This window comes from Nycticebus coucang, chromosome 3 (assembly GCF_027406575.1).
Source record: "Nycticebus coucang isolate mNycCou1 chromosome 3, mNycCou1.pri, whole genome shotgun sequence".
NCBI lineage: Eukaryota > Metazoa > Chordata > Mammalia > Primates > Lorisidae > Nycticebus > Nycticebus coucang.
Window position 1 is genome coordinate 120,224,518 of NC_069782.1, and position 14,640 is coordinate 120,239,157.

General features: G+C 40.2%; 1 protein-coding gene and 1 pseudogene across 5 annotated transcripts in view; one reads left to right on the plus strand and one right to left on the minus strand.

Moving 5' to 3' along the window:
- Nucleotides 1-3,246: 3,246 nt before the first annotated feature.
- LOC128581102 (nascent polypeptide-associated complex subunit alpha-like) lies at nucleotides 3,247-7,601 on the minus strand (annotated as a pseudogene).
- Nucleotides 7,602-7,705: 104 nt separating this feature from the next.
- Nucleotides 7,706-14,640, plus strand: part of RPP30 (ribonuclease P/MRP subunit p30) — a 37,631-nt gene continuing 30,696 nt past the window's right edge. For all 5 annotated transcript variants that reach the window (XR_008378792.1, XM_053583898.1, XM_053583899.1 and 2 more), the window contains exons 1-4: nucleotides 7,706-7,821; nucleotides 10,887-10,942; nucleotides 11,181-11,237; nucleotides 12,191-12,265. Coding sequence is in view for 4 of the 5 variants with exons in the window: in XM_053583898.1 (XP_053439873.1) it covers nucleotides 7,740-7,821; nucleotides 10,887-10,942; nucleotides 11,181-11,237; nucleotides 12,191-12,265 (270 nt within the window). In the remaining variant the exon portion in view is untranslated. The remainder of the gene's footprint in view (nucleotides 7,822-10,886; nucleotides 10,943-11,180; nucleotides 11,238-12,190; nucleotides 12,266-14,640) is intronic.

Below are 14,640 nucleotides of genomic sequence, written 5' to 3' on the forward strand. Positions count from 1 at the left end.
GTAAGGTCTGTTTCAAGAATCTGGGAGCATTTAAGTTGGGTGCATAAATATTTAGAATTGAAATATCTTTTGTTGTATTTTTCCCTTGACCAATATAAAGTGACCATCTTTGTCTTTTTTGACTTTCGTTTCTTTAAATCCACAGGTATCTGAAAATAAAATTGCAACTCACCTTTTCTTCTGAATTCTGTTTGCCTGAAAAATTGTCTTCCAACCCTTGACTCAGAGTTTTAATTTGTCTTTTGAAGCTAGGTGTGTTTCCTGCAGACAGCAAATGGATGGCTTGTGTTTTTTAATCCAGTCAGCCAATCTATGTCTCTTCAGTGGGGAATTCAAGCCATTAACATTTATTGAGATAATTGATAAGTGTGCTAGTGTTCTATTCATTTTATTTTGTGAGAGTCTATTGCTTAGTTTTATCTTTTGCATCATTGTGGAAGTTAGGTTCTGTCCTTTAATTTCTGAGTTCTTATTTTGCTGTTTGTCCATTGTGATGGTCAGTGTGTAGAACAGGTTGAAGTATTTCCTGTAGAGCCAGTCTTGTGGCAAATTTCTTCAATGTTAGTACATCAGTAAATGATTTGATTTCTCTGTCAATTTTAAAGCTTAGCTTAGCAGGATATAGAATTCTGGGCTGGAAATTGTTCTGTTTAAATAGATTAAAGGTAGATGACCATTGTCTTCTTGCTTGAAAAGTTTCATTAGAGAAGTCTGCAGTCACCCTGATGGATTTGCTCCTATAGGTCAACTGGTGCTTACTCCTGGCAGCTTGAAGAATCTTTTCTTTTGTCTTGAGTTTGGGCAGGTTCATCACAATGTGACTTAGAGAAGCTCTGTTAAGAGTTGAGGCGACCTGGGGTACGATATCCCTCTGAAAGGAGTGTGTCAGAATCTTTGGTGATATTTGGGAAGTTTTATTTATAATATTCTCCAGTATGGCTTCCATTCCCCCAGGGCATTCTTCTTCCCCTTCTGGGATACCTATAATTCATATGTTTGAATGCTTCACAAAGTCCCATAATTCTGTCAGTGAACATTCTGCTGTCTCTCTCTTCTTTTCTGCCTCTTTGACTATCTGAGTTATCTCAAGAGCTTTGTCCTCTACCTCTGAGATTCTTTCTTTTGCATGGTCTAATCTGTTGTTGATACTTTCTATTGCATCTTTAAGTTCCCTAATTAACTGCTCCAGTTCCTTCAGCTCTGCTATATCCTTTCTATATTCTTTATATCGTTCATCTCTAATTTGATTCTGTTTTTGGATTTTTTGATTTTCCACTTTATCAGCAGTTTCCTTCATTGTTTTCATCATATATTTTAAATTTCCTTTCCGTCATTTTTAACATTTATTCATAGGTGGAATCCTCTGCAGTAGCTATCTCACAGTCCCTTGGTGGGGGCGTGCTCTGGACTGGTTTTTCATATTGCCAGAATTTCTCTGCTGAATCTTCCTCATGAGTGTTTTCCTTTATCTGTTTCCTTGCCCTAATTGTCCTTTCACTTCCTCTTGCTCTTTAAGTTACCATGCCTCTGGGCTAGGGTTTCGAGCAGTCAGCTGTTGGTGGGGTTAGACAGAACAAACACATGTGACCACTTGCCAGTTCTCTACTGCTTTTGTCCTCTTCATGGGGTCCAGAAGTCTCTTGCTGACTCCCTGTGTCCCCAAAAGGATGTTTCTGGGTAGATCCCACCAGCTAGAGATGCTTATAGTCTTCTCTCCCCAGTCTCACCATACCCAGTTAAAAGGAAGCTGTTACTCAGCCACCATCTTGCTCCTTACCCCACCCGCCCCAAGTACATTTTTCAGACTATTGTCATCAAATCCACAATTTGGTATTATAAGATGAGGTTAGGCCATAATTTTCATACCTGTAAACCAGTTTCAATGCAAAAAATGGGCAAGATGAGTTTCCCAAAGATTCAATTGTGGTATATATTAATAAATCTCTTGATAAGCTTTTTTTAAAGAGGGGAAACTATAAGAAACAAACTTCATCCACTACAGATATTTAGAGTATACACTATGTATGGGCTATGGTTAGTTAATGCCTTGGCTGTTATTTGTATGGTTTTTCAATTTAGAGCTCAAAGTAGTTTCTGCTTAATGGTAAAGTAAATTGGCTTTAATTCTGTGTCTTGACAAAATCTTGTCACATTACGCTTATGTTTTCTAAGTTTGATGTTAATACAGACTCCTGAGGGGTCCCATCTTCAACCATGATACCAATTCTGAGAAGTTGACTTTAAAATTCTCAGAACTCTTTCTATCCACAAAAATAAGCCATTTCCTCATGTGTCTTTTTGGAAGACTGTTTCCAAAAAAATTTTTTAGTTATGTCAAAATTCGCAGCAACACTAATAGCATTTAGGTTTCCATTAGCTGGAATGAAAAATGGCAGAAATAACTTAGCTTTTTCATGTTAATTTGTCCTGCAAGGTCTAGACCATATTTACAACAAGTTGAGCAATAAAATGTATAGGTATTACATTTGTAAATGCTAGTTTCTGTTTAGAACCTGTTATTTCTTTTGGCCTTCAGTGAACTTTCTTTATTAGTTTGCCTTTAGTACAAGCTTTTAGTTATTGTGTTTTTGTTTTTGTGTTTGTTTTTTTTACTTAACAATTTCAAGAGAGCTTCATTGAGATGGTTAATTGTATATGACAACTTAACTGGGCCATGGGATGTCAGGTATTTGGTCAAACATTATTGGGAGTATGTCTTATAAACATGCTTTTGGAGATTAACATCTGAATAGGTAGACTGAGAAAAGCAAATTGCCCTTCCTAACGTGGCTTGCTTTTATCCAAACCACCTGAAGACCTGTATAGAGGAAAAGGTTGACCTTCCCTTGAGTAAGGGAAGATTCCTATGGCCTGCCTTCAAGCTGGAACATCAACTTTTCCCTGCCTTTGGACTCAAACTGAAATATTGCCTCTTTCTCAGTCTTGAGTCAGCCTGATTTTGACTGGAATTATATAGTTCAGTCAAAACCATCAGTATCCTGCTTATCAAGCCCTTGGACTCAGATTTGATCCAAGATGCTTTCAGCTATCTTGGATCTCCTGCTTGCTGACTGCACATCATAGGGCTCATCAACTGCCATAATTACTTGAGCTACTTCCTTGAATAAATAAATCATTATCTGTGTGTGTGTGTGTGTGTGTGTGTGTATGCATGTGTGAACCAAAATCTCATGGATTCTTTTTCTCTGGAGAACCTTAATATTGATTTTACTTATATTAAAAAAATTAATCCTGCTGAAATTCTGTAATGGAGGTAAAGTTCTGAAAAAGGACAACAGAATGTTTTATGAATTGTCTACTCATTTATCACCCTTTTGGGGAATTAAAACCAGCATTCCTGCCTGAGGTCAATAATCAAAAAGGCAGAAAAATGTTCTGCTGTTAGTTTTCTAGTATATTAAATCACAGAAGATGGATCAATAGAATTGCCCAGACAACAGTCACAAGATTATCATACAGTTGACCCAACCCACCAATTATAGTTAAACAACAAAAGCCCAAATCCACATGTGACACTAGTCAGAGAGACCTGAGCTCAACTACTGAAAACCCCCTTTTTAATTTTCTTTGTAGCACACTCTATCCATCTTAAAGAATACTTTTTTTAATTGAAAAATCCTGTTTTTCTACTTAAAGTCAGGATGGCAGTCTTTGAGACTCTAGTCCACTGTCCTCCTCATTTGCCAGAAAATTAATGCACTTCTCTTTCCTTTACCTCAAAGCATTTGTCCTCGTTCTTCATTTCTTATTGATTCAGCATTGAGAACATGTATGAAAATTCAGGTAACAATTTTCATCCTCTTCCTTACATTTATTAAATTTCTCTTTATGCATTTTTCCATATACTAGACATAGTTCTTCCTTTGATTTCTTTCAAAGTGGCTCTTACATTGTATTTTTTTAAAAACTGGCATACTTTGGATCTTAAAAAGGCAGGAATATTCTGTATTTTCACAATCAGCATGCTCTCCTGCTAATTTTTTTTTTGTAGCATACAAACCTACATCTGTCTTTCATTTCCTGATGTTTTAAGAAATACGGATATCAGAAATATTGCACTTTCATCATAATTGCACTTATAAAAAAAAAACTAATATTGCCAGCAGGTATAGAAATACCAACACAGAAAGTGGACGGATTATTTTTTTTTCATCCAACAAGAAGCCATGACTTTATTAATGATACAAATAGTACAAATTTCAAATCAAGCTGCAGTTACTCTTTTGAAACACCAGAAAAGTCCTTGTTTTTTTGATGGTTACACTGTTAGTTCCATAAAAGCACTTACAATGGGCAGCGCCTGTGGCTCAACGGGTAGGGCGCCAGTCCCATATGCCGGAGGTGGCGGGTTCAAGCCCAGCCCCGGACAAAAAAAAAAAAAAAAAAAAAAAAAAGCACTTACAATATCATTACTGTTGTTCTTCAGAGCTCTGAGCCGTTGCTCTTGACACATTTGCCTATGACGTGACCAATTCTATGTCCTTAGTGTCCACATCTGTTTGATCAACCTCTTCCTCCTCTCTCTCCTCTTGTACAGTTGGGAGTCTGTATGTTTTCTTGAATATTTGAAACAGCTTCACCTTGAACTTTGAATTTCTGAGCAGCTGCTAGCTGTGCCTACTGAGAAATATCCTCCATCTTGGCTTCACCAAAAACTATGTAGGCATCTGAAGCTGGGCTCTTGTAAATATCTGGTTTTGTGAAAGAGGCTATTCTTAGATTTCTGGGGAGTGACTCTAGTAACACCTGCAACTTGTCGAAGACACAGTTTGGACATGGCCTTCCATGCCTTCTTTTCACTCTGTTTTGCTTTACTGACTGGTTCTTCATCAATTTCAGCGGCTGCTGCCAGCTGCACTTGCTGTGTGGGTTGCCTGTGTGGAATCTTCTTCCTCTAGCTCTGGTACTGATTCATCACAGTCAGCTTCTATTCCAGACCCTGTCTTAGCTGTGGCAACTCCTGCTCCGTAGCAGGGACAGTTACTGCAGCTTCACCAGGTATGTTGTGCAGGGAACACATAACCAAGATTGAAAGTGGAACCATGATTGAAAGTGGACAGCTTCTAATGATACTGGGTCAGTTACAAGAGTTTCTGGAGGGAGGCAGGAAGATGAAGAAAAAAGTACTGTGAGTGGCTCTCTGGATTGCTGATGTCCTGTGAAGTCCTGCTACAATTCAGGTTTAGCAATTAACACCTCTGATATGCTTTATCAGGGCTTCTGGGAAAGGCTGGGAAAATGGTTCACTGCACAGACTACCCAACTATGTGGTGAATGGGGCAAATGTAGTATCTGCCTGGAGGTAGAATATCCTTTTTAGTCTCCCCAAGGGCTTCTATAAGTGCCTCCATCATTCAGGACACAAGAGGAGAGTTCTGTGTGCGATGCTGGTGGACCATACCAGTGCACTCTACGCACAGTTCAGAAGAATTTCTGGCCATGTGATTATAGAATTTAATATATCCAACAGTGCTACAATCCTGTTGATGTGGATATGAAGTTGAACAAAAAGCCATGAGTTCATTCATTCAATCAGCAACTTTTGACTGAGTACCACCTACTTTGTGAAGCTCTAGATACACCCTAGATACCCAAGATCTCGGCATCATGCTCCTCTTAAACTTTATAAATCAAAATTTAATTGAAGCATTACCCCCTCAGGAAAACGGCCCGTTTTCCTCTTAAGATCTCTCAAACTTCCCCGTCAGTTTGAAAGAGAAGCAGCTGGTAAGTCCTCCCAATAAATCTATGCACATCATGTTATAGTATGGCTTTCTTCCCTGGCTCCTTCAGCCTTAAGCAGGAAGAAAATAGGTTGGGTGGAGCGTGTCTCAGCTCACTCAGACCCATGTGAACAGAAGATAAGGCCAAAGACTAGTAAAGCATAACCTAAGGCCACACACCCCCCCATAAAAGAAAAGTCTTCTGGGAAACTGAGAAGGGCCCAAAGATTGATCAGGATGTGAGAAATAACTCTCTCTTTGTAAGCTCCCCACAGAATAGGAAATGATTCACGAGCCATCATCTCTGAGCTCCGGACTATTCCTTGCTATAACAGAAATAGCAATCTCTCTCTCATTGGCTGTTTTAAGGATTAAATCAGATAATGGATATAAAATACTTTCAATAATCATACACTATTGTATCTTCTGATCAGAAAATTCCAGGGTCTTTTCAAAATTTTTGATCCTTGCTGTCTTGGTCATCCCTCTAGGCCAACTTCTGACCCCTCTTGCTTGTTCATCTCCCCTATCTCATCTTTTCTTTCTCCTTTTTCCACTTCTCACTTTAGTCTTTAGCTTCTCTCCCTTCCTTCTCTGTTTCCTCTTTCCTTTGCTCTCTTTCTCAGCCCTTCAGTTCTCCCTTCTTTCCTTCCTCCCTCCCCCACAACTCTCTTCTCTGCTAGCTTTGCTCAGCAGGGGACAGATACTCTAGGCAAGAACTGAACCAAACCACCTTGATCCACATGTAGTTCCACCACTAGTATCCAAGCTTTCCGAGAGAACAGGAAAATGTGTAAAGGAGTACTACTTCTGGTGTGGTCTGCAAATCGTGACTATCTGTAAAGTGTTGAGGACAGTTTATCATCAGCTAGGTTGGGTGCAGTACAGAAACGTTTACAGCACTTTGGCATTGTCCTGATTATCTTTTGGCATTTTCCTGATATCCAACTCCTGATCATTGGACTCTTCCTACTCAGCCAGGTATAGATAGGATAGTTCAGGTGTTGTCAAACTGATGTATCGCGTGAGGGCAGGCTGCTTATTAGTAATACAGTTAGACCACGTGCCAGTCCTTGAAGCATTCAAGGGTGAGGAGAAGGAAGGGGAACATGGCCCTTCATCAGATAGTTTGAGAGCACTGATGTAAACTATAGTTCCCCAATTTATATTGTAGAACAATCAATTGTCAATTTTCAATCGTTCATTTACACAAATGAAACAGCAAATATGTGGAATAGACACCACCTTGTACATTTCTCACATGGAAAACTGTAAAGCCATTTCAATTTTGCACCTCCCTTCTGAAATCTGCCTTTGCTCAACAGTGTTGGGTCTAAGAGCCCATACTAGAGAGAGCCCTGCCATCTTGTGGTTGAAGATGCTGACTGTAACGGAGAGCCGCACGCTTTGACCGCCAGTTCTGATTGGGCAAAAAGACCCTTGTCTCGGGCAGTTCTCCTAGTGTCAGTCTTAGCGTCAGCATATCTTTTTTTTTCTTTTTTTCTCTCCCTCTCTTTCTCTCTCTCTCTCTCTCTCGTTAATTTTAAACAACAGAATAGACTTTAGGGAAAGAAAGAAAAACAGGTTCTTTTCGACTCTTTAAATAGCGCCTTCCTTAGCAGAAGTCTCGAGTCAACAGACACTGCGGGCGCACTTCAAAGAATCGCTTTTCACGTTTATAGGAAGAATAGCGGGGATTGAAACGCCTCCAGGAGGAACTAAACATTGTCATTCAGCAGAAGACAAGGTTTGAAGTAAAGCTGTTGATTTCTTAACACTAACTTTTTAAAGGCAAAGCAAGTAAGTACCTGTGAATCCCTGAAGTAAATAGTCGGCGGGAGGGAGAGACAGGCTGCGCGGGTAAACTACAACTCCCAGCATGCCTTTGAGGGCGGGCCTGGTGGCTCCACAAGTAAACTACAACTCCCAGCATGCCTTGGAGGGCGGGTCTGGAGGCTGCGCAGAGAAACACGAGGGTAGTCACGGGTCTGCAGCATGGCGGTGTTTGCGGACTTGGACTTGCGGGCCAGTTCCGACCTCAAGACTCTACGCGGACTAGTGGAGACAGCTGCTCACCGTGAGTCGCCAGGGCTGCGCGGGCTCCGGCGCCTACCTAGCCTTGCTGCCTCCCATACCATCGGGCACGCTCGGGAGAAACTGTTTCCTGCCAGGCCTCGTTCAGGTCTCCTGGCATCTCTAGGATGTCCCTGCAGGCTAGTGACAGCCACAGTGTTGCTCTGATCGTGGTAGGCGCGGGAAACTCAAACACTCGAGGGGTGCTGCTTCCCATCCAGCTCCCTTTTTGCCTGAAAGTTGAGGAATTAAGGTCCAACAAAGGCGAGAGATTTTTATGGGTCCCCACAGCTGATGGATAGCAGAAGCCAGCGTTAGACTCCAAGTGCAGTTTTCTAAACCAGCATTTTTAATATCAGCCCTTCCTGATTCTCAGGACAGTGGCTGAACGAATGTAGGAAACTGGAGCACAGAGAGTGCTGTGGAGGCTCAGAGGAGGGAGTTGACATGGGTTGGCAGGCGTCCTCAAACTTTTTAAACAGGGGGCCAGTTCACTGTCCCTCAGACCGTTGGAGGGCCGGACTATAGTTTTAAAAAAAACTATGAACAAATTACTGTGCACACCGCACATAATCTTATTTTGAAGTAAAAAAAACAGAACGGGAACAAATGCAACCACACCGCCTCATGTGGCCCGTGGGCCGCAGTTTGAGGACCCCTGGTTGATAGTGTCGGTTCAGTGTTATTTATAGCAAGAGTGTACCTGGGGGTGGAGGGGGACAGCATGGCCATAATGTTAGGATGTTATTAGGATTCAAATTATTCATATTTGTATCAAAGAGGAATGAAAGCTCTTAGAGATGAGACCTTGTTTTAATCATTGGAATTAGTCATGGTTTCTGTCTATCATAGACTGCAAAGTGTGGAGATAGGTTAAAAGGAAGAAGGAGATTTGTGCATAAGTAATGAAGTTAGACATGATGATATGATCTATTTAGCACTAGTTTCCTTCGATAGCTCATGTAAAATGAATTTTCCCAGATGTAGCTGGTCACAAGTTATTACCTCCTTGATAAAGCTTCTTCTGATATCATCACCTTTTCCTTTAGCACATCATGCTAGCACATCATTTAAAGAAGGGCCATATCTTATTCTTCTGTTTACTTACTGTGCTTAAACACGTTCACTCCTCAGGCACTAGTGCATGCAGTTATTCTTTTAATGCTTATGGAATAAATGAACTCAACACCTTTTAGAAAATAAATACGTGCTGGGTATGGTGGCTTATGCCTGTAATCCTAGCACTCTGAGAGGTGAAGATAGGAGGATCGCTTGAGGTCAGGATTTGAAGACTAGCCTGAGCAAGAGTGAGACCCCATCTCTACCAAAAATAGAAAATTTAACCAGTGATGGTGGCTGGCACTTTTAGTCCAAGCTACTCAGGAGGCTTCAGGCAGGAGGATCAATTGAGCCCAGGAGTTGGACCTTGCAGTGAGCTATGTTCATGCCATTACACTCCATCCAGAGCATCCTCTCCATCTGACAGAGCAAGAGTCAGATAGATAGATAGGTACCTTTAGGGACTTGTAAATGTAAAAGGTAAATGTAAAATGTGCTTGGAAAAGATGTGGTAACGTATGTACATTGTCAACCAATTGTTTTATATTTCATTAAAAATTAAATGAAATTCATGACATATGACAGAAAGTTACCTCAACTTGTAAGTCAAAAGGCAAAGAACTGTTTGGTGAGTGAAATTTTTCAAAGAATACAGAGCCCCATTTCTTATTTTATGATATGTCTGCGTATACGAAACCTATTATAAGCTTCAGGAATATGCTATACAGGTCAAAATACGCCAAAGACTGATTGGGGAAGTACTTCTAAGAGGCTAAATGAAGGGTAGTCTAGAAAAAAGTTTTGTGGAGAAAGAGTCTAGTTGACATTTCAGAAGGTCAGGAGAGATACTGTTCAGTGGCCAAAAGGATATCCCAAGTAGGTATAACAAGAAAGTGTAGAGACTTGGAAGTACAGTAAAGAATGATGGGAAGGAGGTGTGGCTGGCTATTTGGGTAAAAGGTGAAGTCCAAAGTATGGGCATATTTCTAGTTTTTGTTTTTAAAGGTCACTATTCCCAAGGAGTCTTTTGTGACCCTGTACACCACGTTTCATTTTGTTGTATGCTTCCAGGGAATCTTTATTTACCAAAAAAATTTTTGTTTCTATATGACTTGTTTAATTGGCTTATTTTGCCAGTAGACTGTAAGGTCCTTGAAGGTGAGTATTGCAGTATTATGAGAATTGCAGTATGTTCAGCACCTAGTATAGGACCTGTCAAATAATAGGTGTTTAATAAATATTTGAAGAAGGAAGGAAAGAAAAAAGTTGGACAAACTGATAGAGGACCAGTATTTTGGGATTAATATGCAATATCTTTTAATATTAATGTCCTATCATCCCTTTTGATGTCTTAAAAGCTTAAAGATAAGAGTCATGACTTAAATGTAGTTTTGTAACCTAAATATCCAGAATGGTGTTAACTGTGATGAGGATGATAAAGACTCATCAAAGACTTGGCCTCAAAGACTTCCTAATCTATTGATGGTGGGTAGTAGTATGAGGGAGCCATTACTCCCTTTCTCCTTAGGAAAGAGGTCTCTGAAGGAAGTAGAAGGGTAAAAGACAAAAGAAATGAGCAAGCTTAAAGGTAATAGTGAAAAGTATAAACTTGACAGGATGGAAATGAATAAAGGGATATGCAGGAGAATGATTGGAAAGGAGAGACACAAAGAGATATTACAGGATCTGTAGTATCATGCTAATAGTAAATCACAACAGTTAAACAAAGCCCTGACACCTTCGTGTGTGTTATTTCATTTTATTCTCATGGCAGGTTTATGAAGTAAGTGCTGTTATTATCACCATTTAACAAATAACCTGAAACTTAATATTAAGTAACTTGTAAATGGTAGTGCTTAGATTTGAAAGCAAACAATTTGACAGCAGAGCTTGCACCCATAAGCACTCTGCAAACTGCTTCCTCACCTGAACATCTAAAATCAGGATGGACCTATGTGTACAAAAAGAGGTTGTTACATGTTAACAAGAATGTTCAATTTTTCTTTTCAGTTGGCTATTCAGTTGTTGCTGTCAATCATGTTGTTGACTTTAAGGAAAAGAAACAGGTAAAGTAAGATTTCTGAAGCTAATTAAGAAATAATAAGAATTTATAATCTGTGTTTATATTAGTAATGTGGGAGCTACAGATTAGCTTTGTATTTTTTTTTCTTTTTTGGCACCGCCGGGGGCTGGGTGTGTGTGTATGGGTTTTTCTTCTTTTCTGAGAACTCATTGTAAGTTTACCATTATGCTTCGTAGCATTAACACATACAATCTGTGATGACTATTTATCCTTTGTTGTAGGAAATTGAAAAACCAGTAGCAGTTTCTGAACTTTTCACAACTTTGCCAGTTGTACAGGTAGGTGTTTTGTTTTGTTTTTTAAGAATCATTATCTAGCTCGGTGCCTGTAGCTCAGCAGCTAGGGCACCAGCCACGTACACCAAAGGTGGAGTGTTTGAGCCCAGGCTGGGCCTGCCAAACAACAATGACAACTACAACCAAAAAATAGCCAGGCATTGTGGCAGGTGCCTGTAGCACCCAGCTACTTGAGAGGCTGAGGCAAGAGAATCACTTAAGCCCAGGAGTTGGAGGTTGCTGTGAGCTGTGATGCCATGGCACTCTACACTGTCTCAAAAAGAAAAAGAATCATAATCCTGTTTATCCATAGAAAGCGTACCCAATTATGTGTGCTATTCTCTTATGTGAGCTTTGCCTTCCTCTACCTATCAGTCTTCCCTTTTTATTATGGCTCAGCTCTTCCATGAAACATTCTGTTATTATACTATCAATTCAGTACTTCTTTGATGATGATCTTTCCTGAAGTCCTACAACTTTTTTTTTTTTTTTTTGTAGAGACAGAGTGTCACTTTATACCCCTCGGGTTGAGTGCCGTGGCATCACACAGCTCACAGCAACCCCCAACTCCTGGGCCCAAGCAATTCTCCTGCCTCAGCCTCCTGAGCAGCTGGGACCACAGGCGCCCGCCACAACGCCCAGCTACCTTTTGGTTGCAGTTCAGCCGGGGTCGGGTTTGAACCCGCCACCCTCGGTACATGGGGCCGGCGCCCTACCGACTGAGCCACAGGCGCCACCCAGAAGTCCTACAACTTTTAAATGATCTTATTAGATAATTTAATATGCATATATCTTTTCTCTGGCTGTATTGTAAATTCCTAGAGAACAAGTACTGGGTTTTATCGATCTTTACTGTCTCTTATAGTTTGTATCTTTTGATGAGTACTTTCCACTGGTAAAGTGTATTTTCAATCAGTTGTATTCCATGCTTTTCTGATGCATGTTTTTGTATATAGGGAAAATCAAGACCAATTAAAATTTTAACTAGATTGACGATTATTGTTTCGGATCCGTCACACTGCAATGTTTTGGTAAGTTAATTATTTCTCCTCTCTCCTTTTGGCCTTGTAAGTTGTACTGATTAATGTTGAACAGTGTTGGATTTTATCCTGCCCCACTCTTACATTTCCCTTCTTTCTCCTGAACTATGACACCTGCCTATGTTCAGTGGCCTCAAAATCACACAGTATAACATGTCTGGTCTACTTAACTCAAAGCACATGTATAGTGATACCACAATTAAAGAATCCCTCGACAATAGTTATTTATTGAAATCACATGAGCATAAGGTAGGTACTAGAGATATTGCTGTGAATAATGTAGACAAGAGCCTTAAACTTACAAAGCTTATAGTTAAATTGTCAAGACAAGCATTAAACAAATTACAAATTAACCTGTCTCCATTTAAAAGCAGGGAGGTGATAAAGGATGCTCTGGGAGTACGTAACATGCTGGAGGACATAAGAATCAGTAAATGTTATGTACATTACAAGGAGACTGTTGAATTACGCAAAGGTCCTGAAGCTAAGGAAACATTATGTTCTAGGAAGTAAAAGAAGATGGGGAGAGCTAAGCCTCGTGAGCTGGCTACCTGGGATGAAATTAGGGAGGTAGGCCTGCGTGAGGGTCCCAGGAGCAGGGAAAAACCCTTCAAGGTTTTAAAAAAGGGAATAAGATTATGAAGTTGGAATTAAGGAGGGTATTTGAGAGGCATCCTGGAGGGAGATTGGTGGGATTTGTTCATTGACTGGATGTAGGATGGTGACTCCCTCTACATGGAGGTAGATAGTACCATTTCCTAAGGTGGGACATAACAAAGAAAAGCAGTTTGAGGGGTGTCGTGTTTGGGACAGGGTGAGTTATTGGGAGAGTTCCAATGAGTCTATCAAATGGGCAATTGGGAAAAAAAGGTGTGGCCCTCAGAACAGTGATCCCAATTAAAGATGCCACTTTGTAGAAAGTAATTGAGGTCATGGGAATGAATGAGACTGTCAAAGTGTGGTGTGGGAAGAGGCACTCTAGGACAGAGTCCCGAGGAACTCCACTGTTTAATGGTGAAACAGAGGATGAGCTAGGATTGGAGAAGTACCCTAGAAGTAGGAGGACAACAGGGAAAGTAAAACAGAAAAGGAGGAAGGAAAGGTCAACAGCATTAATATACCTGAGCAGTCAAGTAGGGGAAGGGCTAAAAAAATGTCTTTTGGATTTTTCAACAGGGAAGTTATTGGCTACCATGGATAAGATAGGGTTGTGAGAATTGCAAACTGTGTGTCCTACTAACTATGTAAGAAATTTGACTCCGTAGGAAAATGGAAGGCAGAAGGTGGTTGGTAGATAAGAATCTGCTACATAAGGAGATTTTGTTTGATAAATGAGAGAGGTTTGAGTATACCTACTGTCAGGAAGGATTCAGTCAGGGAGAGAGAAGGTAACATCTCTGAGAAGGTGAATGGTTTTATCTTTAGCTAAGGTGGACACTTCTATCATACTACAGGAGTAATCAAGGAAAGGCTGCCTCCATTTGTAGTAGTTAGCATTGTGAAAGAAATTGTGAAAGGCAATTTTGTATAACTTCAAGGCAGCATTCTGGTTCTGTAGGCAGATGTAGACATAAATGGAGCTGTCCTAGAAGTTGTAAAAACTTTTCTTTACTGTTATCATGAATGTGCTGGTGGTCCCTTTCTGTCTCCTTCCTAAATGGAAGAAGGCAGGTGGAAAAAAGAGAATCCTGGATCCTAGCTATTTCTAAGATGTGGAACCTGCCCTGTCTCAGCACAGGTCTGCCTAGCAGGCTCCCTTACGTGTTTTAGTATGGCACTTGCCGCTTCTCTTACACTCTCTTCTAAATTTTATTATACCTTTCCTTTTTATAAAAGAAGAGATTGTATGGCTATATGTGGTAGCTCACACCTGTAATCCTTACACTCTGGGAAACTGAGGTGAGCAGATCCCTTGAGCTCAGGAGTTCAAGATCAGAGCAAGAGGAAGACCCCATCTCTACTGAAAATAGAAAAACTATCGGGTGTTGTGGCAAGTGCTTATCATCCCAATTGCTCAAGAGGCCAAGACAAGAGGATTGCTTGAACCCAAGAGTTTGATGTTTCTGTGAGCTGTGATGCCATAGCACTCTACCAAGGGCAAAAGAGACTCTTGTTTCAAAAAAAAAACAACAAAAAACAAACTAAAACAACAACAACAACAAAAAAAAAAAAGATTTTAAAAATGTAGAAGATTCCAACAAGCAAAGAAGAACACATCCTACCATTCGGAGATTGTACATTTGAATATATATTTTTCTAGTACTTTCATATACAAACTCGTACAATATAGGTTTGAGATTTTCTTTTTAAAGTAACTCTATTTATCTTTAACCAATATATTTCTCTCCTGTCATGGGACCCCCAGG